Raw genomic sequence first — 26,040 nt, forward strand, 5'->3', positions numbered from 1 at the left:
GTTGTACTTAGCTTCAGGCTGCTCTGACAGGCCGATCCGTCGCCTGATGACCACTGCATCAAGTGGTGAGTTTTCGTCTACAAACTAGAAACTTATGCTGTCAGTTTATTACGTGCACTAAAGCTGACCATGTTACCGACCTCCCCTAGATCTTCAGGCTTGATTCACAACGCACGATGCCTCAGCCACCAGCGCATCATGATCTACAGCCGGCGGGATGTGTATGTAATCGTTGTAATCGCGCGGCGTCGCCGCGCGATCTGAGACCTATAACGGGCATGCGCGTAAGCGCTCGACAGTGCGCGGCCAAGGTGCGACCATGAATTGTGGAGGGGCTCGGACAATTGCGCGAACACTGAGCAGGGGGCTCCGACGGTCTGTGAGTCTTCGAGAAGTCCTTATTCTAGACTCTCGTTATCTATTTGCACACAGGATAGCGCTGCATGCGGCCGCCGATATCAAGCAGCGTCTCGGGCTATGTATTGGACCCCTGCATGCGCAGGTCGTCACTTGACTTACTCGGTGACACCACGCTTCCCTTACCTCACCCTCCCAGAACATCGACATGCCTCTCTCCTCGCCTACTGCATCCCCCTCCTCCGACTGCGAGGACCTTGCTGTGTCCGGCACGGGCACCCATCATTTGCCGCAGAGTCCGGCGAGCTCTGATTTCTCGGGCAACGATAATAGCTTCGATACGGGTGAGTTTGCCTTCGCTGATAATGCGGAAGTTGGCTTACATTCTTTCCATATTACCAGCACGCCTCTCCACCAGCTCTCAGCCCACCAGTGTTGAAGACGAGGACGAGCACGAGCACGACAGCGAAGCGAAGGACAAGCGCTATCAAGAGCTTGTCGCCCACTGGCCGTTTGCCCCGCGGATTTTTGGCGACTTGGTCAAGCAACCGGACTTTCCAGTCCTCCCTGGCGCCCTTGTCAAGGTAACAACTTCCGTTGTCTTTCGTTCACACTACTTAATTTCGAGCACAGGTACCCGACATTTCGAAGGAAGAGTGGGAGAGCTTGAAGGCGCAGATAGTGAAGAAGCACGATATACTGCAATACTTTTGGTGAGTTGCGTAATCTCTACAAGTGTCAGTGTAGTCGCTAATACATCTTACATGGCACCTACCAGGTTCCGTTACGACAGCAACATGCGTTCCCTGATAGGGGGGGCCGCCTCATATATCCACCAACTTTTCATTCAGGGAATGAAGAACTTCGTTACCAAACATGTGGTACAACCGATGGACAAGGACTACTCCCTGCCTGGCTCCATCATACTGGACGACGGTGCAATGTTGTTAGTGCGGCGGGATCACATTGAAATCCCCGACTACGTGCACGCCCGCCTATTTCAGGTCGAAGGACCACATTTCAAAGTAAGCTTAGACGTCTACGGAGTTGTGGTAGAGGTTGCCGGTCGCCAGACGTATGAAGACGCGCTCATCAGGGTACGTAATTCAGGTTGTATTAGGTGTGAATCGGCTCATCCTGGTACAGACGGCGCAAGCGATGGTGGTGGAGGGTGACGACGACGTATCGAACATCGCATTCATGGCACCCAGGCCACTGGCGGTTGGAGAGGAGGGACCCTCAGACACGCCTGTGGAGGGTGCCAGGACGCCGATTGGTGGAGACGAGATGCATCAACGATTCAATCCGAAGGTCTTCAAGGCGGAGGGGGACCCGACGAGGGAACCCATGTTCCTCTTCAGGCCGGAGCTCGCCACGTATGAAGACAATTTCGACCCTGACTACGACCCGGATGTGCTCACCTCCCTGCCACCGCTGACCCGGTCAGCGCAGTCTTCGCCCAAATTCAACATTGAACAACCCGACCTTCCGAGACCGACTGAGCGCGATTCCCTGCCCATCTTCGACAACCCAGGCCAGACCGTGTCTGACGTTACGTTCATCGTCGTGTCGATCGAGGAGGGCAAGCAGGTGGCACCCGAGGGCGTCGACATCAATGTCACGCACTGGGTCGAGCTACCATGTCCTCCGGACTGCATCTCTGGAGGCTGGGCGACGCGAGGGAGGGTCTACGTAGGTCCCCTCCAAGTTTTCGTATGGGCATTCCAAGGTGCCAAGGACCACGAGGAACTATGTGCACTTTACCATGCAAAGTTAGACGCTTGGCTGAAGTCTGGGCGCTGCATCGTACGTATATCATATTTTATTGTACCAACCTAACTGACGCTACTAACTACAGCGGGTACAAAAGGTATACCAGCCAGGCGAGGAGCAAGACCTGCACGACGAGTTCCAGAAGCATTGGCAACGCTGCTTGCTTACCGTGCGCAAACACCTCGTGAATCAAACCGTGGCGTGTACCGTGGCGAGCCTCCCGACTCTAGACAGCCAGCGGTACGCCGAGAAAATCAAGGCCAACCCCCCAAATGTGAGGGAGCCTGAGATTCCGACGCCGTCGGAGATGCTCTTTCCGATCGCGGAGAGCGCTGCATGGCGCACCGCCACGCAGCGGTTCAGCAAGGTGAACCACAAGCCGACCAAGTACGGCATGGACGGCCTGGGCAACAACGGGAACAATAACACCTTCGACGACCTGGGCGACTTTTCGGGCGCGATCGCGTTGGGGGAAAACGTCAAAAGTAACCTCTGTACCGACAACGTGAAAGCCCTAGAGCAGATCGCCAAGCAGCGGAAGCTGGAGGTGACCCGGGGCAAGATCGTCGAGGCTCCTATGGAGCCATCCATCGCTGAGGAGACGACAACCGGCACGGCGACCTCCAGTGGCTCCGAGTACGTACCGGGGTCCACTGCCACCGATGCTATGTCGTATGGCAGTGACTAACTTCAACGCTATCCTCTCACATACACCGTTTTGTCTCTTACATCATGTCTACCGTCTAGCGTCCGCCGTCTCCGTCGTAACCTTCACCACCATCGTGTATTGTATCGCATCCCTGCGCGAGTTCGTCGACTGCACTTGTCACTCGCAGGGAGTTGTTCTTCGTGGGGAGTTGTTCTAGTCACGTTCTATCCACCCTCGTCTCGTCTACGTCGCGTCATTGTCCTCGCTATTGCCGCTTTCATAATTATGCATGTAAATAAAGCTTCAAAAATCTGATGAATCGTTTGTGTCACCCATTACACAGGGGCGCGAGAACTAGCGCCCTGTGATCTACTGGTCAACGCCGACAGCACGCTGTGTGAACCATCACAACTGCAGACAGCCTGAGTCTACACCGGCTACTGTAAGTCACCGTGTTGAGATGGCACTAATCACTCCGGAGGAAGAGCTGGACCTAGTCGAGCTACTGTCCCGAACTCAGGGAGGTCTCAGCCCCGCCCTGACGCGCTTGCTGGAAAGGCTTCAGGCCCCTCAAGCACATCAAGACACAGAGTCTCATGGACAGCAGGAGACTCTGTCAGCACTCCTAGACAATGCCGGATTGAGTACGTATTATTTCACGCCTACTCATTTTTAATACATTCTTCACATTATCGTTGGCAGGTACGACACCGAGAACGTCTGATGACTTGCCGCCTTACACGTCCAATGTTGGTGAGACACACACCTCACCTATCAGCCAATATCAGGAGGGGATTCCGTCTGAACAAGGTACGTGTATGGTGACTACGCATCATCTGTCCTTGTTTTCCATTGATTTCGTTGACATGTTGCCTACAGATCTGCCTTCAAGTTGTAACCCTCAGCAGAGTGGGCCGCAGAGGCAGCCCAGGTCCTGCCGTATGAATGCTCGCAAGGAGGCTCAACCGTATCCGCAAAGACACAGAGGCGGAGAGGGCGACCGTGCAGTCCACCGACGATACGCCCTGTGTCCGGTACCGTCCCGTCCTCCGCCGCCACCACCCTGTCAACCGCCTTGTGCTCGAGGCGGTGTACCCTTCGTCGAACCGACCTGTATCACCAATGCCGACAGTACCGCCCCGGAGACTGGAGCAGACGCGGAACATTCAGCAGAGTGGGACATTCTACAGGAACCAGCGCTGGCAAAAGGAGCGGCTGTCAGGCGTTTTGTCACATTGCTGACGACCAACCTCGCCGACAAGCATGTCCTAGACGTGGCCAAAGCCATTAAGGCGAGCAGCGTCCAGATGCAGGGGTCGCCCCTACAGGACAACGAGCCGCTCCGTGTCCTCGCGTCTAGATGCTCGACCAGCTTGAAGCTCAATGCGGTCGCGAGCTTCTGGGTCATGGTCAATCTCATGCGACTCAGTTTCAGGATATCGGCGTAAGTTCTCACTTTGTAATCATTTCGACTCTGATCTCATTGGTTCCAGCATGATCTTGGCAGCTAAGAAACACAAGCCCAAACTCAATGTTGCGACGATATGGCGCAACACATTTGAGGGCGTCGAGGAGCCACCGAAGTTGCGGACATTCCAAGACTGGAACACAATGGGGATCAAGTTCACAAGACTAGCTGGCGGCGGTGAGCGTTTCCATGCACTTAGAAACAACAGTGACTGACGGTGGGCTGATCGTACGCACAGGCTCTCTATATCTCCTTGTCCTAGTGGCAGCACAGAACCTCAGGATCCCAATAGGAACGTCAGATGGCCACGTCGCTGAAGACATAGGTAACCTCATGCGTTGGCCGAATGGTAAGCATTTGCATGCCCTGCTTGATATGCTGTACTGACTATCTGTAGACACACCGGAGGGCCGCAAGGTCGTACAGGTTCTCATTCCGGCACTCGCGCTGCTGCGCAACAACCTCACGCTCCGTCTATCGGACATCGTACCTGTGAAGCGCAACAGTATTCTCGGTGACGATGACTGCAGCAATATTGGCGCGTCCGACAAGCTGTTTGATGGGCTTAAAAAGAAGTGAGTGTTTGCTGAATGCCTAGGAAGTGCTCGTGTTGAATGGCACATACCTCTAGCTCCTTCTGTCTAGTACCTCGCTGCACGGAGACATGGAGGGCCTATTACGACGTTCCAGATAGGCTCTTGAAGGGAGCATCCACCCAAGGCTGCAACCCTGACGGAACAGACGATCTGGCTGGGTTATCACCTCTAACCCAGCCAGATTCCACGTCTTCCAGTCCAGATATCTCGCCCATGGTTCTCTTCTCCGAGCTCCGGGAAGAGACCATGCACCATTCATCCATCTCTGTCCCGGCATACGCATACAACCAGCATCTAATCCATACGACGTACAACACTCAACACCCGGACAACACCAGGTATCCGTTGTCACGAGGCTGCAATGAAGACAGCTTTGCGTGGACAGAACGGGCCCGAGTCAAAGCCGGCAAAGCGGACGCGCCTGCAAGCCTGGAAGAGTTCCGAAATTTGGTACGCTGGTTGTGCCTGACATTACAAACTTGTGCTGACTCATATTCACCCAGCTCAGCAAGCTCTATGTCGACGGGAAGAAACGCAACGACGAGGCGTACATCAGGGTGCCTTTAGAATGTGTTCAGTGAGTATAGTACATCCTGTTCCCTGATACCGTTGATTAATGAGCCACGCTCGCCCACGTACTCCTCAGAGATGTCTTGACCATTCGAGACGCAGACGACAATCTCATGGTGTGCATCTGCACATCCATGCCTGCGTCTCTCAAGGTTGACCTCACCTCACAACTTGTCGCCTGCTTCCCTATCAATCCCTTCAAGACTCTTGATACCGCCACACTCAGTCACGGTCAGCCTATTGAATTCGCTGTGCTGTATTTCACATGGTACAACAGACACTGCACCAAGGTACACATCACTGATTGCTCAATTCATTTCAGACAACTGACACTTCTTTGGAGGGTCACGATGCGCCTGTCGATGTACCGCCTCGAATGCTCAGTCGAGCGAACTGTTCTAGAACTAACTACGCTCAAATGCTACCGTACCCATCGAAGGACATCGAGGAGCACAGGCCAATATACGACGCTCTGAAGACGATTCTGAACAACACATTCTGCTGGATCGAAGAGACTGTGAGTTTTTTAATTTTTTTTTTCCGATTTGTAGTGAACGCCTCACTTCCTCGTACTCTTCACGCAGATCCGGAGATGATTACCCGAAGAATATTCATACTTAGAGGCTACAGCTAGCATCCTGCCGGATCACCATACCTCCCCTGTCCACCCGTTCCTCGGTCTCGTCATCAATGTGAACGTCGCCACCCAAGCGCACCGAGACAGCAACGACGACTCAATATGCCTCGTACTTCCCATAGGCGACTTCGAAGGTGGCGAACTCTGCTTGCACGAAGCCGGCCTCGTCGTACCGCTTCAACATGCTCACCTATGCATTTTCCCCTCGTATCGCTTTACTCATTACAATCTACACTACCGCGGCCAACGCGCATCTGTCGTACTACACTCGGACCGTGAAATGGCCAAGTGGAAGGAAGGGGACTTTAACGGCTGGGCTGATCATACTAATTTTTTCTAATACAGTATCTACGGTTCACTGTACTCTCACTTCTGTAATTACTTACTGCATTAATGCCGTGCACACGTCCTGGACTTATTCATGCCATCTGGACATGAGAGCCTTGGGGCGCACGCTCGCGGGAACTTCGGAGCGCCGACGGGGGACAGCACGCAGAGTTCGCTCGAGGTTCGTTTACACTCGCTCTGTCTCGCTTCCATCATCCTTCCTCCGCTTTTGCCAGTGTCCCATCATGTCTAGCCCGCGTGCCACTCGATCCAGCGCCAGGAAACAGGAAGACACGGACAATGGGCCCACAACCAGGGCCGCAAAGTCTAGAGATCGGAAGACAGTCAAGGCGAGCAAGCCGGGCGCGGCGAGTAAGAAATCAACCTTGGCAACAAGCAAGAAATCCACGACAACAAGCAAGAAGTCCACAGGGGCAGGCGAAGGCGACGGCGGTGAAGAGTGGTCACCCACGCAGCAGAAGCAGCTGGATGAGCTGCTGAAACGCAAGGCTGCGTTGCAGAGGGAGCAGGACGATGAGCGGCGGGAAGGTACGTGAACCGTCAGTGCGAGACCCTGGGCGAGAGCTTACATCCCGAGCTTGACACCAGACACGCGCAAGCGTGCGGCCGCTTTGGCCATCGAAGAGCAAGCTTCAGACGAGGAGGAAGATCTGCAGCCCTCGCGCAAGAAGGCTAAGAAGGTGCCGGAACCGGCTTCGGGGTCAGACGACGATCACGATGGTGAAAGCGGAAGCAAAGGCGAGGGAGCCGGTCAGGGCGACGAGCAGGAGCAGGAGCGCGATGGTGACATCGCAATGGAGCAGGTTGCGCCTGCTCCGTCTCGTCGTGAGTGAAGTAAATTATGCGCGCGCATACTCTGACCTGCGCATCCTCAAAGCTAAACCAAGGCCAGCCTACAAGGGTGTGAGGACGCTAACCGAGGGAGAGCAGGCCATCACACAGAAACTCGGTACGTTACTCACAGTCTGTCCCATCATCACTCCCTGACGAGTTGATCGGATTGCAGACGTAGTGCAGACGGCCAACAGAAATAGAAAGAAGTCGGAGACGACGGACAGCGAGCGCAGTGACAATGGAGGTGATGAGAGAGTGTCGCGGAAGAAAGCAGCTCCAGGGAAGAACACAGGCTCAGTCGCTGTGACTCGGACCAACAAGGTATGCGTATGATCATTTCACATTAACTTGTACTCACTCACTGCTCTTGAACTCTCAGACAGCTTCCTCGAAGGGCAAGGCGCGAGCTGCAAGACAGGATTCGTCTGACGATGGTGACCGATCGGATGCCACACAGTCAAACGGCTCGGAGGCTGAGAGCGATGACGGAGAAAGGTTGAGCAAGGACGAGGACGATGTCATAGTACGTTCAATGTTTCATTGACACATGCTACCCAACTGACCATACGGAACACAACACCGCCGGACGAAATAGGAGATGCCGCAGACGAACACGAAGAAGGCGCGTACCTCGCAGCGGACCAATTCAAATCCGCGTGTCCGCGTGAAAGCCAGCGACCTGCCCGTCGACATGAAGCCGCTGGTCAACATGGCGCAATACTGCCTGCGCAATATACTGGCTCTCAGGACCGCGTGGACGTCGGACACGACGATCACGAGCTCTCGCCTTGTGTCGAACGACGTGCTCGTCACTGATGCCCTCAAGGATGCGCGCGACTCCGTCGACAAGGATGGCAAGAAGATGGTGACGGTGCGTGCCGCGTATAGGAAGTTGAGGAATGGGCGGGAAGAGGAGGGCAACACCCAGCGCAAGAATGTCAGGGATGTGGTAAGTACTGTAGTGGATTCCCTGATCGTAGTTGACGCTGTGCAGGTCTGGACGATCGCGTCGCAGCTTCGCAACGAGGTGAAGAGAAAGGCGAAGGTTATTGTCGAGCACGCATACGGCTTGAATGTCGTGCAGGGTCACAAGCGGACTCAACTTGCGAACTGGCTGCTGACGACGCACGTCATGAAGGTGAGGGGTGGCAAGCGAAGCATCCCTAACTTTGTGTTTGGGGAGATGCAGGTCATTTGGGACAACAAGAATACCATCAGCAAGGTCCGTATATCATTGCTCAGCGACGTTTACATTTCTTTATTGCACGATGCACGTCTCACGTCTCACATCAGAAATCACACGTCAAGGCCGAGGTACCATTCCGACACCCTGCAATCGCCGAGATCATCGCACAGCAGTGGTTCGTGGGCCATGCCAAGGCGACCACCCCGACGGAGGAGTTCAGTGAGGTCCCGGACAACTTAATCGCATTGGTGTGCAACTCCGTAAGTGTTTTCGTCGTTATGATATGTAATATTCAATCTTGTTTTCCAGATTGAGCTTGGCTTGAGGGAAGTCGCTGCGAACGCAGCGGTGTCATTCTCGAACAAGCTGTTCGCACCCAAGTGAGTTGACCGGCGTGTTTTATTGCGTGACCTACTGACCATCCTACAGATGGGACGACCTCATGTCGATCCTCGAGGCGATGGAACAGAACGCGCCGGACTATTACGCAGCGACCAAGAGGCTGCTGTGGGAGGGCATCAAGTAAGTTGTATTGCTTCAAGTTGGTGGCGGGTAGCTGCTAATATTTGTTGTTCCAGGGGAAGAGCAGAGAGCGGTGTCGGTACCGACACGGTGGACAGCGAGGACGACGACGATACGTTCGTCAACTGGTCGAAGCTTCAGACCGTTGCACTTGAAGATGACCGCGCGGATCAAGACGATGCTGGGCCGTCCGGTAGCGGTGCCAAGACGAAACCTGCGGTGCAACCGAAGCCTTCGTCTGGTGGCACATTGAAGAAGACGGCTGGGCGCGCTAAGCCATCCTCTACGTCAGCAGCTCCTGCGACGAGAAGTGCGCCGAGCTCACCGTCTAGGCCGAAGACTGGTTCCTCAAAAGGCAAAGCTGTTGGCGCAGCCGCAGAGCCAGGTGAGTGAGAGCATATTGGCAAGGTCCAAATCGTCTGATGCATGCCACATAGAAGCAGATGCGGCTTCAGACGGCAATGCCATCGAGGAGCAGGCCGAGCATGACAGAGGCACACCAGCAGCTGAAGAGCACGACCAGTTGGACAACACTGAGGGAGGAGATGCCTGACGGGACAGCAGCTAGTATGTCACTTACGCTTTCCAATGTGAGTCTGATTCCTATGGTCAGATAGCAATCTACTATTAATGCTGATTTCACAGAACAACTGACTGCAACATCAACGTCTCGAACTCGGAAGGTGTACAGTATGTACCGTTCACGTTAAGTTTCCATCCCAGGTTACGTACTCTTACGGTGTGATATTGTGGTACTACTACGCTGTGTCTCCTCTGTTGTACTTTTGTGACCTCTGTTGTATGCTGTGTTGTACTTTGCAGTCCCTAGCTATTCGTTGCTGTACCAAACTAGACGTGTCAATATGATTTACCGCTCCTGAATCAAATCCTGAGGGATAGAAGTAATGCAACCTGAATGCCTTGTTTACAAGACAGTCATGACGAGGAGCTTGACTCCAAGTGGTAGTGGTACTATTGGCTCTACAAGGTAATGGGATACATTGGGCTGTAACGTGTACTTGGTATTAAGGAAGCGAAGCAATGTGCTGAACATAATAGTACACATTTAATAACAAGTCATACAAGGAGCCACGCACCTTAGGCGACGGCACAAACTTACTGCCAAGTTATACCAGGAACAACACGTCTTGGGCATCATGCTCAAGCAAAAATGGCAAGGGACTTGTCTTTGGAGCCAAATTCACTTGGGCGTCTTGGGCAAGTCCCACAAGTAATATGCTTTTTTCCTGATGCAGCACGTTCCCAGTCACCTCAGAAATGAGGGGCAGGGACATGGGCAAGCATTCGTCCTATAGTGCGTCCCATAGCACTACCAGTTAGATAAGCGTAGAGAATGCAGAAATATCGAATGTACCTCAGTGAACACCAGCACCTCCACCACCCTCAATTCCTTCTCCTTCCCCTCATTGTCAGCCTTCAACAACTCCGGTATCATCAGCGGGTGGTAGAAGTCCTTGATGGCCCCCGGGAAGAGCCAGCCCTCCAGCATTGGAGGGTCCTCGAGTTCTGTCAACACGTCCAGCAGGGCCTCCCACTGTTGCATTGCCGGCTGAAGCCAGTACGACACCAGCGTTGGGCACTGTGACGACGGGAATATTGGACACTTGACAGGAATATTAGTGTAACCTGAATACAGAAGACGAGGATTATACGCACATAGTCAAAAAGAATGCCGAAGTGTTTGCCCTCCAGGCAGAGAACGGTGATGTGCTTGATCGTCTTGCGGTGGGGGCAGACGGGGCTGCGTGAGATAATGCTCGAGTTGGAAAGGACTATCTTGGAGGCGAAGAAGAAGACATGTTTGTCATAGGAAGCCATGTCGAGTAGCGAGGTGAGAACGGAGTTGAGAAAGAAGTTGCGTTTGAGTAGTCAAAGATAGTGTTTAGAGGTTGAAGAGCGTGGAATGATGGCCACAGAGCGTTCAAAATTAAAGTCCCACGAATAGGCGCTCAGTCACAGGCGCCGCACCGAGCACACCGTACAGCGTGAAGTCGCAGGTAGCTACACAAAATGACGAGTAGAGTGAATAGAAATGGATACATACTTTGGTAGTCACTCAGATATCACTGTCTGAAGGTTTCCCAAGTCACAGTAAGCTGAATAGATATTTGACGCAGAGTAGTACATGTTGTTCCAGGCTCAGTCTACATTGTACAACATCAGGAAACCCCCCCTGCGCAAATATGGCACAGATCGGCGGCAAATTGGCGTGGCGCGCCTGTCGCTGTGAATGGCCTGTAAATAGTTGCGAACGCCTCCCGAATAGACTGAAATGTTTTCATGTACATAGAAGTCGAGAAATGTTATGTGCATCGTGTGTCTTGATCAGCTGTGACTACAATACACAACAGTACATGTACAGCTCATGTCGTCCAGCTGTGCCTATCTGCTATTGTAGGTCGAAGACGTCGCACAGCTGGTGGATAGGAGACGAGGATGTATTGCATGGCTTGAAACGAGCCCTATGTATACCGTACATTGGGTGGCTACAACCTGAGAACAATAGCAAAACACATACAACTGAGCATCACTCGCAGTGTAACACCGGTGCAATGTATTGTCTAACTGGCAAAGCAATGACGACTCACGGCGTAGGTTGTCGTCGCGCTACGCGTGTACTCCAGACATCTGCTGGCCGTCTCACTCGCTTGCTGTTTTTCCCGCTGGCCATCTCGCTGACCTGTTTGTCTGCCCACCTGCTTGCCTCCTCACCTACCTGCCTGCTCATTCTACATTCGCCCAGCACGCCTGTGGTCACCATGTGTGTGGTGTTCATCCACACCCTGTACCCGTCCGCTTGCACTCTCGCCCGCTTGCACTCTCGCCTTCCCACTGGCCAGCCTGCCAGCTCGTCTGCTGGTCTGCTTTCCTTCCTGCTTGCTGGTCTGCCCGCCCGCCTGTTCGGTTTCTCATTAGCTCACCTGCTCACCCGCCCCCTTGTTCACCCACTTACCTACTCGCCCTGCCGCCCACCCGCCCGTTCGTCCGCTCGTTCGTCCACCCGCCTGCCTGCTCGCTTGCTCATCTGCCCGCCCGCCCATTCGCTCGTCTGCCCGCTTGCCCGCCCGTCCGCCCGCATGCCCGTTCTTGCACATGCCCGTTCTTGTGCCCGTCCGTCCTTGCGCCTGTCCGTCCTTGCACCCGCCCGTTCTCGCGCCCGCCTGTTCTCGCACCCGCTTGACCGCCTGGTCGCTTGTCTGTCTGCTTGTCCGCTCATCCACCCACCACCCATTCGTCGGCTATGTCTGCACACAGGGCTAATGCCCTGTGTGCTCGTGACTGACGTATGCATGGCTGCGCCCTGTGCTCGCCGTTAGCTCACAGGCTCGCGCGCGTCTCGACTACGTACCTGGTCACGACTTTGTGGCTGTTTGCTGACGTCGGGCGTGTGAGGGTCCATTGCGCCCCGCGAGTCCGCCAGCTGTCGGAATGGTGTGACTGTCGGAATGACGCTAGAAGGCCTTGTAGTCAGCATGAGACGTCACGAGAGATGCGTACCTGGACAGTGGATGCATTCTTCGGATGCGCGTTTGCTGACGGTCGCGGGAGCTTTGATCGCATTCAGCGGCCCGGGTAAGGGTGCGGGTTTGGGCATCTGCTCCGCTGTATTGCGGGCCACGGCGAGGACGAGTGCGGTGAGATGGGGATCTCAGGGCGAGCATTGGCGAGTGGGGACGAAATGTTGCGGTAGCGGCCGCGTACTGCGCACCCTCGGGAGCGGACGTGCACTGAAGGACGGCGTCGACGGGTAGCGTGAGAGCGGGCGGGCGTGAGAGGGTGAGCAGGCTCGAGAGGATCAAGTTGGGCCGTTGACGCCGGGAGCCATGGCACTGTCGAGCGTCGGCTTGGTGTCCATACGAGCAGCACAGAACGGTGAGCAGCAAGCGGGCAGCGCAAAAAGAGACAAGTCAGAGAAGTCACAATGTGCCTGCCCTGAGTGAGATTGGTCACATGACTCACCTCCCCACGTCACACATCTGGTCGTCGGTCAAATTTTGACCAAGGCGCCCGCGTTGGCGTGCTGCACAAACTCGACAAGACGAAGGGGCAAGCCTCCTCAAAGCGAGCAGAGAGGCTCGCAGAGAGAAGCTCGCAGGTGAGTTTGTTGTGCTTGCTTACTTGACTACTCTTTGCCCGCCCGCGCATGCGGCGACCTCTCAGCCATCTGTCACTGGTCACCTCGGAGTCTGGCACCACACACCAGGGCACTCAGGCCGCCCCACAGCTCAAACACGGCCAGTCCGAGCGCGCAAGCGCAAGCCTGAGTGCAACAAACACAAAGACAGGAAGAGAGGTGTATGCAAGAATGATGGGGATAGGGAGCGGGAGCAGTGAACAAAAGGAAAGTATGGCCACGAATGAGAATGTGGTGAGTAGCTTACCTACTGACAATTTACGTGTCTACATCTTCTCGCCCATCCACTTGCACTGTTGCGATGGCGGGCATGGACAACGAGCAGGGACAACAAGCAGACGTCGGGCGCGGAAGACAAGCGGGGACGAGCGGATTATGAACGGACGACAGGGAAAGGTTTGGCTGGCGAGGGCGAGCTATGAGAGTCCACTGGTGAGTGCAGATGCACGCGAATGAGCCCAGTAACGTAGACACAGAACACGCCAACGTGCAGCGCGACGACCACGAGCACTCAGGGCCAATGCCCTGCATGCATGCATGGCCAACGGACAGACGGTGGGTGGGCGAGTGAGCGGGCGGGCGGGAAGTCACACAGGTGAGTGGGTGAGTAAGTGGGTGAGCGGGTTAACAGGTTGACGAGTGCACAGGTGGGCATGTGGCTAGGTGGACGAGTGCGCAGGCGGGCGGATGAATGGCAGATGGCAGCCTACGCCACCCGCGACCGTGCTGGGTGATTGCCCAGCACGCACGCACAGCCAACAAACGGGTACCGGGCAAGCAGACAAGCAGGCTGGAAGTCGGGCAGACCGGCGGGTGACAGGGTGCATGAGCGGATGAGTAGGTGCGCAGGAAGACGGGGTGCGCAAGCGGGTGCGCGAGAGGATGAGAGAGGGTGAGAGAGTGAGAGGACGAGAGGGCGAGAGGGCAAGCACACGGACACAGGGTGCAGACGACCACCACGGGCACGGTGACCGCCAGCGCGCTGGGCAAATGCCCAGCACGCAGACATGGCTGACAAACACGCGCCCGAGCGGGCATGCGGACGGGTGGATGGACGGGCGGGCACAGCAACAGCGAGTGCTCTGGGCGAATGCCCAGCGCGCAGACACAGCCAACCAACCAACGGGCGGGCAGGCGAGCAGGCAATAGTACACACGCCAACTGCGAGCACCCCGGGCCAGTGCCCCACATGCAAACACAGCCGACGAGCGTACTGTGGGTACGGGCACAGCGGTGAGTACACGGGAGGGTGCACATGAGGAACGGGGACGCGCGGGCACGAACGAGTAGGGAGGGCAGGGAGGAAGACGAGCATGGTGGGTGCAGGCAACAAGGCCAATGCCGCCGAGGTACGTACCACCGAGGGTGGCTGACCCGTGGCCCACCGCCAACACCGGCGGAGACCCCGGGTAGGGTACGGGTAGCACCGAACATGGGTACAGGTACGCGGGTCGCGAGTGCGGCATGCGGCATGCGGACCTGGGACCTGCGGTGCTACCCATGTGCATCCCTAGGACTCTGCGCACTCACCATCGATCTTGCCCACAGCTCTTCTCGCGTGCGCCCCCTTGGCTGTCTGGCCACCCATGTGATCACCATCTTCGCCCTCTGTGCACGCCTCCATGCCCTCGGTGGATGTCCCCGCACTATACCATTTTGCCGGCAGCCTCTCGACAGGCCTTCCAAGTGGATGGCTGGAATGCGCATCAAGCTGTAGGTACGAGTTGAGTAGGGTGGATGTAGTGGTTATGCGTGTAAATACAAGCAAAACAATGTGAATTGAAGTACCCAAATTGCATAGTTGAGCTTGTATTTCCTTGCAATTCACAGCCATTGGATGTGAATTCACGCAAATTCGAGGTAAGGAATCGGGGGGGTCAAGTAAATGGGGTATCCAGGAAATTGATGCAATTTTGCATGAATTTGCACCAATTTGCGTGGGGTAGGTTTCCTGATGAAGGTAAATTCATTACTATACTCTACACGCACACGGTCCCACCGCTCAAGCAGCCGCAGCCGCAGCCGCATCCTCATCCTCCCGCTCTGGGTCAACCTCCCACATCTCATTCCCTTCCTCGCTGAACCCAGGGCAGGTCGCGACGATCCCATCATCGTCAGAACCGACCGTCCACTTCACCTTGACGTACGATGGAAGGTTTTTGAGGCCACGCGGCCACAAAAACTGGATGTGGGGAATAAAACTGACCTTCATCGAGCAAACGGCCGTGATACGCTTACACCCAAGTGAAAATCCCTCAGGGTATGGTGTGGTCACGAGCGACGCCGGTTTGAAGATCGGGATGTGGCGAAGGGGAAGGGGGAGGTAAACGGAGTTGTCGATCCACCTCTCGGGTGGCTCGGGGGAGGATGGCAGGTGTTCCCAGGTCCTGTACTTGAGGTTGTACATGTTGAAGGCCTCGGGCCGGTACCGCAGCGTAGGGTCCCTCCACCAGCAAAGCCCGGTGAAGATCTGGGCGGTGATGGGCTGGCGGAAGAAGAGCCGCAGCCTATCCTTCACGACCTCGACGACCAGAGGTATGGACATAGGTGATTCATTCTCCTACAGGCAGGGAACGTGATGGCGGTTAGCTACGCAGACAGAAGAAGGGTGGAAGATCTGAGATGCACCTTGACGTACACCAGAGCAAGGATAACCCTTAGCTCTCCATCCCCGTTGAGGCTTACTGGCAACGCCCCCGGCCTGAACACCGATTTAATGGCTCCAGGAAAGAGCCATCCCTCGAGCTTGGGAGGGTTCTGGAGACCCTCCAGTGCATCCCTCAATGCCAACCGTGTGGCCAACTTGGGCTGCACATAAGAAGCCCTCATGGGGCGGTCTGACGGGAGACACAGTGGACACTATGCATCAGGAAAAACCAAAGTGTCTTATTATGTCTTTTATTGGCCATTTAAGAACTGAAGATCCTTGAAGACAGTAATGACCAATTTACACAAGTCGGTTTTATAAATGTGCCCAAAAAGATGTGTTAAGTGCTCTTAAACAGGGACCCACAACATTAATGTGAATGAAGCTGTTGCTGGATTCTGGTAGGTAGCTTTGCTTTTATTCGCTTTTCTGGTCTTCAGCGCACTTAATCTTACCTGGTAGGTAGCTTTGCTTTTACTCACTTTTCTGGTCTTCAGCGCACTTAATCTTACTTATGTTTGCAATAATGATTGTGGGATTTATTCCATACTGGTACAACATGATGATGACACTTGTATACTATCTAGTGCATTGCAGGGGTACAGCCAACCCACGCGGGTCGCGGGTAGGGGTCCGGGTAGCCATTTCTGAACCCGTGTACCCGCCCCTATGGTCTGCAGGTATGCGGGCGCGCAGCACCTGTAACTGCCAAAAGAGGCAACCCTGCGAGTGCCCAAACAAGTCGCTTGCAGGATTGCCACACCTCCTCCCTCTCTCTTCGCCCTCCGACCAGCAACAACGGGGGGTCGACTCTGTTGAGCAACCATGCGCCCGCCCTCTGAGCGACGGCAAGCTCAACACGCATGTCAAGACCCTGCCAAGAGGTTCCTCCCGCGCCGCGGACAACTGACGTGCAGCGCATCTGCAAGTCCGATGAGCACAGACAAGGCCCAGCAAGACCAGCAGATGAACATCCAGGCCACATCGGCACGCGCAGCAGACTGCAAGGAAGGCCGCCGGTAACGCGCCAGTGCGACGAGCACGACAACCACGAGCACGCAGGGCCAATGCCCTGCATCTAGGCACGGCTGACGAGCGGGCGGCGGGCAGACAAGCAGACAACAAGAGTGAGGGCGAGGGTGAGAGTGAGAGTGAGGGCGAGGGCAAGGGCGAGGTGAGTCCAGGCACACGCGCGCGAGCTCACTAACGGCAGTCGCAGGACACATTGACATGCAGCGCAATGCGCACAATGACCGCAGGCACGCAGGGCTAATGCCCTGCGTGTAGGCATGGCTGACGGACGAGCAGCACACAGAAGAGCGAGCGGGTGGCAGCACACGTCGGTCGTGAGCACGCTGGGCAACTGCCCAGCACACAAACACAACCGACAAATGCGCGGGAGGGGACTCGGGAGCAGGCAGGCGGGCGAGCCGTGGGCGAACACCCAGCATGCACATACGGCCGACAGTCAGTCAGGTACACGCACGCAGCAAGCAACGAGGCGAGCGGGACAACGAGTGATCGGTACGAGAGCACGTGGACTACGGGACGCATGAGTGCGTGGATGAGCGCATGGATGAGCCGGCACGCGAGTGCGCAGGCGGGCAGGTAGGTACAGGGCGGGCGGGCGGCTGCGTTGGCATGCAGTATGACACGCACGTTGACTGAGAGTGTGCTGGGCAAGTGCCCAGCACGCAGACACGGCCGACTAACGGACGCGCAAGCGAACGGGCCGGTGGACGACTGGATGCACAGGTGAGCAGACGGACAAGCAGATAACCAGATGAATGGGACAGCTCACCGGTGCATAGGCAGGAGACCGGGAAGGCGGGCGGGCAAGCAGGGAGAGGGGCAAGCGGGGAGGCAAGCAGATGAGCAAGCCAGCCGGAACGCGCGACGACACGCACGGCAACCGTGAGCACGATGGGCAAATGCCCAGCGCAGACGCAGCCAATGAACGCACACGCCGCGAGGCGGGAGAGAGAGCAGGCAGGCCAGCTGGCACGGACGGGGACACGGTGCAGACGAGCAGCACACGCATACTGGCCACGAGCATGCTGGGCGAATGCCCAGCACGCAGACGTGGCCGATGAACGCCGGGCGGGCAAACAGGCGAAATGAGGGTGGGCACCAACGAGGCGGGAGGGCAGGCGGGCGGTGCGTACAGATGGGAAGCGCGCAGACAATCCCGTCTGCGGGTGTGGAGCTGTCGGGGGATGCGCGGGCGGATGGCGGGAATGCGCGAGCGCAAGTGCGGAGGACGGCGAGCGGGGAGGATGGAGGTGGGGGCATGGCAGTGAGGACAACGGGTGCACCGTTGACCCACTGACTTGCCCGCACACTTGCTCGCTCGTCCGCCTGCCTGCACGAGCCTCCCCGCCCTCTTGCACACTCCCCCTACCCTCTTGCACTGTAAGGGTAGCGCCGCAGGCGCCGGCTACATCTCACAAGCACTGAGGTACGATCGCTCAAGTGCTCGTCTGCTGTACGATTAAACATTTTCTTTTCCTTTCATTTCACTTTCCACTCACTTTTACTTACTCATCCACGACCCGGTCTATACTCATTCCGTATCCGTTTGTGGCTGTCCTCGGAGTGGCAGCAGTGGCAGCCCGAGTGGCAGCCTGTGCCACAGCTTGCCACTCATCCTTTGTACTATGACTCATCTCGCTTACATCACTCACGTTCTCACTTGACTCGGTCTTTGTTCACTCATGTATAAATACTGTACCTACGCCCATCAGCAAAATGGGCAATTGCTGAGCATCTGATCGGCTGACAGCCACCTCTCAGAAGCTCAGTTCGCTCAGACTTGCCAGTCGCCATCAGAGATAGAAAGTTGTCAGAGAGTATCTCTGTACCCTTAGGCTCGTTACAAGTCTAAATTTCTCATTTATTGCTTGTACAGTACTCAAACATACGCACCGACACTGATTGTTGAGGTACATCTGAACTCACACCCTTGACCTTGCGCAACGTTGGCCACCCGACACCATTATATTGCATCATTAGCTATATAAGTAATTAGAGATATGAAGCTCCCGCTGCCCGTTCGTCGGCCGTGCCTGTACGCAGGGCTAACGCCCTGCATGCTCACGGTCACCGTGCGCATCGTACTGCATGTTGTTACGCCCTGTGTCCGCCTGCTTGCCCGCCCGCCTACCCGTCCGCTTGTACACCTACTGTCTGTTCGTCGGCTGTGTCTGCACGCAGGGCATTTGCCCTGCGCGCTCGCAATCGCCATATGTGTTGTGCTTCCTTGCCGGGTCTTCGCCCTGCGTGCTCACAGTCGACATGTGCGCCGTGCTTGCACCTGTCATGTTTCCGCACCTCGTGCCCACCATTCGCTGGCGGCCGCCTGTCCCTGCCAGCTGCGCGCCCGTCCCCGCCCACCACTCGTTCGCATGTCAGCGCCACATTCATGAGTTGCAAGATACTCACCGTGCATAGAATCGGGCGGGCCCGCCGTTCCCCTCCTGGATGGAGGGCCGCGAGAGGGCATTTTGCGGGTCGGGCGGCCGGGTGAACAGACGAGCGGATAGATTGGCGAACAAATGAACTGGCAAGCGGCGGGGTGAACTGGCAAGCGAATCGGTGGGATGGTACGTGTGCGGGTGGGCAAGACATCGAGGACAACAGCCGGCGCGCAGAAGCGGAGCCTGGGGCGAGAGCGGGCGGACAAGAGAGTTAGCTAGCGAGAATGCGAGACTGACCGGACGAGAGCGAGCGGACAGGCGCGTGATCTAGCGAGAGCGTAAAGGCGAGGAGGCAAGACCGTACGAGCGGGCGAACCAGCGAGAAGGCGGGCAGGCAAGCTACCGGGGATGAGAGTGGGCAGGCTGACAAGCTAACAAGGATGATAGACAGATGAGCGTGCGGGCCAGTGGGTGGGTGAGTGTGCAAGCAAGTAGGTAGATAGATGCGCTAGCAAGAAGGGGGTGGGCTGGCGGGCAGAATGGCGTTGCGCGCGTGTATGGAATTGATCGACACGTCGGGATGCTTTTGCAAGTACGCGGGACACGTCGTTATCGTCGTCGGCAGTGTGTACATCAGGAGAAACATTCGACGTACACACCACACGACCGTCGGTCGTGAATGAACGGAGCACGCCAGACGTGCAGCGATGCGCATCCGACGTGTTGACGTGTGTAGCAGTGGGTACGACGTGGAAGTCGTCCTTCAAGAGCTGTTTTCGTGGCCAGCAAGGCACACGACGGACTTCTCGTTCTTCAATCACCTGCTGGTGCGGGCAATTGCAAGGACAGCCGTGTGTGGGGTGCGTCCGGTAAGGGCGTACCTTCGAACTTCGAGCCTTCGTGCTCGTTCTCTCCACTCAAACTGGGTCCTTCCCTCTGCTTTCTCTTCATGCTCCCCTCTCGTTGTTCCCGCCCCGCTTTTCTTGTGTTTTGTGCGGTTGTCTCGCTCGACGCTGGACTTTGCCAGCTCCAGATTCGTGCTCGCGTGCCGGTTGGGACGACACGAGTATCTTGACGATTCGGCGACTCGAAATCGGCTGGTACACGACGAGTGATCAGTCGGACGGCAGAGAAGGCGAGATGACTCAGCAGGTAGGCGAGATATGCGAAGGCGAGAAAGCGGACACAGGGCCAGAAAGCAGATAGGCGAAGAGGAAAGAACGCAAGCAGATGGGCGGGAAGGCGGCGGGCGAGAAGGCAGGCGGGCGAATGGTCTGCGAAGTGCGAAGCGCTCGATTCGGCAAATGCCGATTGCAGCCACAAGTGCCACGACACTTGTTCTCGCTGCTACAACTAAGGTCTTTCCTTCGCGTCCGGTGCCCTCTGACCCCTTTCTATCATCTCGCCTCTGTCCTGCCCTCACGTCTCGCCCTCATCTGCCTTCTGCAGACCTCCAGGAAATGCAGACCTGCCCGCCCGCAAGCAATGTAACACTCGCATCGGTCCGCTGCACGCCTCAAGATCACGCTTATACGGCTACAACAAGCTCTAGCGACGTGCCAAGGGCGTTGCCGGAGGCTCGCAAAGAATGGTCGGGCAGAGAGGAAGAGCGGCCACAGCCAGTAGGGCCAATTAATCAGGTCAGTGCTGCTTGTCACTTCGACCCCGTAGCCAACCCCGGCAAGCGAATGCCCAGCAAGGACGACCGGACGGAGATGAACACAATGGATGCGCCTCAAGATCGCAGGGCCCCATGGTCCGCCCACTGGCACCCAGCTCGCCTCGCTCCTCTCCGACGCCCTCCGCGATGTCCAACTCAGCCACATCCCGAATCCCAGCACCCTCGACATCCGTGCTGCCGACGCCCGCATGTCCTTTTCCCACATAGGCGCAGACGGCGGCGGCCAGCCCGTCCTCATCCCCGTGCACTACGCAGCCGCAAGGCCCGTGACAAGCTCCGGTGATGCTTAGTAGGGCCCGAAATTCAGGTGAGTACGCGGCACACCCCTGCTTGTGGTCTACACCTGCCCAGCCACGCTTGCCTCATCTCCTGCTCACCCGCTCATCCGTGAGTTGCGGCTGCAGGGTCAGTGAGTGCACCGCTGTCCACCCCGACCCCATTGCCAACCCCAGCAAGTGAATGTCCACCAGGACGACCGGACAGAGACAACCCCGACGAAGACAGCCCCGACCGGTTCGCTCGGTTCCAACACCTCGCGCAGTGTATCCTCTCCACTAACGGGCTTATCCGCTCGCCCGTCAACATCCTCGTCTGGTGCGCGCTCTCTGCGCTCTCTGCGGGAAGCCGCTCCTCCCCCGCCTGCACCGCACGGTCTCGTACGCCGACTTGGCATTCTGTGTGGACTTCCTGCTCCTCATCCCACGGACACCGCGCCACACCGACGTGCAGCACTGGGACAAGGCGTACGACCCCAAGTACGAGACATTGACGAAGACAAAGTGTGAGTACATGCAAATCCTGACGGCGCGTGACCAGCTGATGACACAATGCTAGCGCAAACCTGACAGATATGCACCCTGCGCGGCGTGTAAGGGCCCGCCGAGCGACAACCTGCCATGCCCCAGCCCGAGGCGCATAGGGCCGTCAAGGACAAGCATGCTACACCCTAGCCCGAGAAGGAGGCAGCCCACCGAGTACAAACACAACAAGCGGGCGCATAGCCTACCCTCGATGCATCGGCCGGACGAAGCCACTACGTGTAAGCTCGACGCATGATGAGCACGAGCCAGCAAATCAACACCCTAGGCCACCAGCAAGTTCCAGGGTGTGTGTGAGTTTGCGGAGCAGAGCCCGATGCACAGAGCCCAACAAACAGAGCCTTGATGCGCGCGAGCCCACCTGGCACCGGCAGTAGCTCGTACAAACCTACCGTAATGATTAGCATTATTCCAACTGTAGTGATCAGTAGATTAATATATTTGATTGCCTCGATTTCGTATGACCTGGCTGATCTGGCTGACGAACTGAGCAGTCTGACGGGTTGTCTGAGCATCCTGAGCATCCTGTCTGACGAGTTAGTGGCGAAAAAAATCGAGGTCATGAGGGCTGAAGATCTGAAGCAATCTGAAGCAATCTGAAGGCTTCTGAAGGCTTCTGAAGCCTCTGACATGGCCGTCAGACAGATTGCGCAAGTTCCTGATGGGCCAGGTAGAAGCCCAAGCAACGAGACGAGTATTCGCCCACTCATCCGCTATCCGCCCGCTCTCGCCTGCTTCTAGTGTTTTCCGACTTCACCGACGCTCGCCACCGCTCTACCCGCTAACGCTCACGTCATCGAACCTGGATTTCCCACATGCACACTCCCCCACTCACCCACCTGTTCGCTCGCCCACCCGCGCATGGACCCGCAGACCCGCCGTACCCGCACATGACCCGTACCCGTGAAGCGGGTACGGTACCCGGGCAGGTACGGGTACAGGTAAGCCCCAGACACCCGGGGGTTTACCCGTGCAATGCACTAATACTATCTGGTAACTAAACAGCCCTACGACTGATGGCGAGCGAACGACGGACGGATGACGGGCCGGGCGACGACCGGCAACAACTGAGAATGAAGGACAACGGAGGGCGACAACGATGGACGGATGGATGGAGGATTGATCGACGAAGGACGGCGAACGACAGACGACGGCGACGAACAGCGACAGTGACCAACAGACGAACCACAACAACGCACGACGATGCACAATGACGATGCATGATGACGATGCACGACAATGACGGAAAGCGACTGACACATGACAGATGGCAATTGCGACGGACTCGGACTGTGACGGAGTGCGACAGACAACGACGGACGATGACGGACTGCCCGACTATGACCGGATTGACTGCCCGACTATGACCGGATCAACGGACGACGGATAGACGACGAATGGGCGGATCAATGGACACCAGATCGACGGACAACGGATGGACGATGATGGATAGACGGAGGATGGGCGGATAGATGGATGGGCGGATAGTGGATAGTGCGGACAGTGGATAGCAAATAGCGGATAGCAAATATTGGATAGCGACAACACGACGGATGGATGGATGTGGACAGCGGAAAGACAACGCAGGGCGAGCCACAAACCAACGCGAGACATTGAGTGAGACATCGAAGACGGACAACGAAGACAGATGGCGACATGGCCGTATGAGGGAAGACGGAAGACGAGACACGACATTGAGCCTTCATACTCAGGCACCTTCCTCAGTGGGTGTGCCTGCAACAGGTTCTAGACTGAGTGAGCAAAGCACTGATTGGAGTCGAGTGTGAACTCACCTTGCCCAGACTCTTGAAGCTCATCTACCTGTACTCCCTCACCATCATTGACTTCGCTGCGACCTCCAGCATCACCTTCCCTGTCATCGCCACTGCCTGCCTCGCCGCCTGCCTCGCCCTTGTCACCCTCATCTTCCTGGTCACCACGTTGTTTCTTCCTAGACTTCGACGATGCAGCGCCTGCGCTCCGAGGTTTCTTCGAAGGGCTGGGAGGTGTCTTCTTCGAGCTGGGAGGTGTCTTCTTCCCCTTCGCCGACTCCGTGTTCTTCGTGGTCTTTGATGAGCTCGATGGCTTAGCTTTTGCTGTGCTCGACAAAGGCTTGGTCGCGGTCGCGGCCTTTGACGTGCCAGGCTCCTTGCTATGGCTCCGTGGCTTGGATGTGCCACAGTGTAACTGCAGCAGCGGGATGAAGCCACCTGGCTGCTCATCCCCCGACACCTCGACTGCATCAGGTGTGGCATTGAGACGAGTGCTGTAACCACTGTCAGCAATTATCTCAGTCTCAAACTGAACATTACCTGATGTCCTTCCAAATCAATTCGTGTGTCTCCTCCAGATAGTCGGTGGCTCGATCTTCCAAGGTCTCGAGAACTGCCATCACTCCATCCCATCTAGGATAGGCGAGTGTTAACTGACTACAAGCAACTTGATGTGATGTAAGAAATACTGACTTTCCCGCAAAATTCTTGTTTGAGAACACCGTCACAGTAGCTTGGTTGTGCAATGCCACCTCCATCAATGCTGCTTCGATCTGTTGGTATGCCATTGCATGAGTAGCTTAAAGCATGAACACAATAGGAAAGTAAATACTTACTGCATTGCACGAGAGGGCAATAAGGTTCAGCGGTACTTTGCTGAATTCTTCAAATGCAGAGTTGATACTCGCATCTGGGTGTCCCGCCAGGCCATAATACTGGTAGATCAGCTCTGGAATGCAATCACTTCGGAACGGCTCCGTCGGCTCGACCTTCATACGCTAGGATGGTAGTTCATTCTCATGTTAGTTACTTCTGGTCTTGAATGCTAGTATCGTACCTCTCTGTCCAACTTCTTCTTGCGGTCGAAGTGGAACTCTATGCCGCCGAAGACAAAATTGGCGATGTTGCGTTTACGACTGCCGTCGGTGACCGTCGTGGAGTGTGTCTCTAGAAGCCAGCCGGCGATCTCAGTCCTTTGAGCCACGGACAGACCATTGAGCTTGAAGACCTGCTCAACGACCTGTTTCGCCTTTTTCTTGAGCTCATTTCGCGTCTGTGATGAGCACGTCCAAACCTATAGTTGATCAGAGCCTCTGACATTCTGAACAATGGACTGTTTAGACTCACCACAGTGTAGACTTTCTTTCTCATTGCCTCTCGTTCTTCATCTGTCATCTCCTTCCGAACTTCTGCTTTCCTTGCCTTCAGGTCCCCGTCCTTCTTTGCCTTCAGGCCTTGCAGCATCTGGAATGCCTTCTTCAGGTCTGCATTGTGTTTATTGCTCTTCCCGTGTCCGAGATGCGCTTTGCGAATGCATGCACCAATCATCTTGTCACTGGAAGGCAGGCGGTTAGAGGTAATCGACGTCTCCTTAGTCCAGGCAGCCTTGAGGGCAATATGGAGGTGCAGACAGTTCTGCGCGGCAGATACAAGGGACTTGACACTGGCGGGCAGCATCAGGAAAAACCGCCCGCAGGGCAGGAGCTCTTAGAATTAATTTGAAGATAGCCAAACCGGTTTGAAGCGGTCAAACCGTTCAAACATGACTCAATACAAGTACCCCTGTTTAAAGGTGTCAAAAATCTATCAAACCTGTTGCAAGATTGCCTCGTTTGCTTGAATCAAATTGCTATGGTTTGGTCTTTACTATGAATACATCCATAGCAGGGCTTTCCAGGGGGAACATTTGAGTTTGGTATGATTGAAATGTCTTCAGAGGATTGCCAAAATATGTTTAATGACTTTCTTGTTCTCTCTCATTTGATTCAAAGCACACGGTTTCAGGGTCGCCGTTCCCTCAGGGTTGTTATTCCTCAATTTATTTACCAGCCCGGATAACACACATTCATGAATTAGCTGTCCTAAATATATTGATTTTGTACATGGGCGTGATGGGTGATGGTACACAGCGGCAATCCTACACGACGGGTATGCGAATGCAGTGGACATGGAACAATGTGAGGGGCTGGATATCATTGGAGGGCAGTGGAGAGCAGTACAACAACAGAGAACAATAATGCCAGCAGAGATGATAGGCATGAGGATGACGCCAGCGAAGACGATGCCAGCAAAGATGAGGAGAGAGGGGAAAGACAGTATCTTACAAGCGACCCTCCAACATCAGAGCCCTGTGGATAGCTCAGTCTTGCAACCTACTGATGAGATAACCCACGCACCTAGGCCTTATCCTTGGACACAGCATTGGACGGCCCAGCCTGAGCGTTGTCAGGAGCACCACCCCTCGACCACCACCTAGCCTTCACCTTCCCAGCATTGATAGGGTCTAGGTCCGCATTGGACTTCTCGTCGCCTTGCCCACTCTGCGAATCCACCCAAAGCCCAGCGAACACCCTGAACGATTGTTAGAAATGTAATCAAATAAAGTCAGCC

The 26,040-nt window shown here is 55.7% G+C and overlaps 7 protein-coding genes across 7 annotated transcripts; 4 read left to right on the forward strand and 3 right to left on the reverse strand.

The window, feature by feature from the left end:
• Positions 1-565: 565 nt before the first annotated feature.
• Positions 566-2,818, forward strand: B0H18DRAFT_1130465 (uncharacterized protein; the record flags this gene model as incomplete). Its single annotated transcript, XM_048035473.1, has 6 exons — positions 566-701; positions 760-941; positions 991-1,070; positions 1,136-1,454; positions 1,504-2,163; positions 2,216-2,818. 6 exons carry the CDS (start codon positions 566-568, stop codon positions 2,816-2,818), a joined length of 1,980 nt encoding a protein of 659 aa, XP_047884486.1.
• A 2,825-nt stretch (positions 2,819-5,643) lies between these two features.
• Positions 5,644-6,183, forward strand: B0H18DRAFT_861307 (uncharacterized protein; the record flags this gene model as incomplete). The annotated part of the gene is made up of 3 exons (XM_048039721.1): positions 5,644-5,703; positions 5,757-5,934; positions 6,020-6,183. Coding segments are annotated over 3 exons (402 nt in total), but the record flags the coding sequence as incomplete, so codon positions are not given.
• Positions 6,184-6,622: 439 nt separating this feature from the next.
• Positions 6,623-9,493, forward strand: B0H18DRAFT_1130467 (uncharacterized protein; the record flags this gene model as incomplete). The annotated part of the gene is made up of 12 exons (XM_048035474.1): positions 6,623-6,926; positions 6,987-7,223; positions 7,276-7,347; positions 7,405-7,553; positions 7,612-7,755; positions 7,828-8,181; positions 8,227-8,454; positions 8,526-8,678; positions 8,728-8,798; positions 8,848-8,940; positions 8,997-9,325; positions 9,378-9,493. The coding sequence occupies 12 exons, from the start codon at positions 6,623-6,625 to the stop codon at positions 9,491-9,493; spliced, it is 2,250 nt and encodes a 749-aa protein (XP_047884488.1).
• Positions 9,494-10,207: 714 nt separating this feature from the next.
• B0H18DRAFT_963591 (uncharacterized protein) lies at positions 10,208-10,779 on the reverse strand (the record flags this gene model as incomplete). Its single annotated transcript, XM_048043172.1, has 3 exons — positions 10,208-10,270; positions 10,316-10,540; positions 10,618-10,779. 3 exons carry the CDS (start codon positions 10,777-10,779, stop codon positions 10,208-10,210), a joined length of 450 nt encoding a protein of 149 aa, XP_047884489.1.
• Positions 10,780-15,098: 4,319 nt separating this feature from the next.
• Positions 15,099-15,925, reverse strand: B0H18DRAFT_1130469 (uncharacterized protein; the record flags this gene model as incomplete). The annotated part of the gene is made up of 2 exons (XM_048035475.1): positions 15,099-15,656; positions 15,725-15,925. 2 exons carry the CDS (start codon positions 15,923-15,925, stop codon positions 15,099-15,101), a joined length of 759 nt encoding a protein of 252 aa, XP_047884490.1.
• Positions 15,926-20,887: 4,962 nt separating this feature from the next.
• On the forward strand, positions 20,888-21,685 carry B0H18DRAFT_1130470 (uncharacterized protein; the record flags this gene model as incomplete). Its single annotated transcript, XM_048035476.1, has 5 exons — positions 20,888-21,119; positions 21,192-21,245; positions 21,311-21,429; positions 21,465-21,621; positions 21,675-21,685. 5 exons carry the CDS (start codon positions 20,888-20,890, stop codon positions 21,683-21,685), a joined length of 573 nt encoding a protein of 190 aa, XP_047884491.1.
• A 1,681-nt stretch (positions 21,686-23,366) lies between these two features.
• On the reverse strand, positions 23,367-25,107 carry B0H18DRAFT_1130471 (uncharacterized protein; the record flags this gene model as incomplete). The annotated part of the gene is made up of 7 exons (XM_048035477.1): positions 23,367-23,404; positions 23,452-23,924; positions 23,971-24,063; positions 24,124-24,203; positions 24,267-24,428; positions 24,488-24,724; positions 24,778-25,107. The coding sequence occupies 7 exons, from the start codon at positions 25,105-25,107 to the stop codon at positions 23,367-23,369; spliced, it is 1,413 nt and encodes a 470-aa protein (XP_047884492.1).
• Positions 25,108-26,040: the final 933 nt, after the last annotated feature.

This window comes from Fomitopsis serialis, assembly GCF_022376445.1.
Source record: "Fomitopsis serialis strain Sig1Antser10 chromosome Unknown B0H18scaffold_506, whole genome shotgun sequence".
NCBI lineage: Eukaryota > Fungi > Basidiomycota > Agaricomycetes > Polyporales > Fomitopsidaceae > Fomitopsis > Fomitopsis serialis.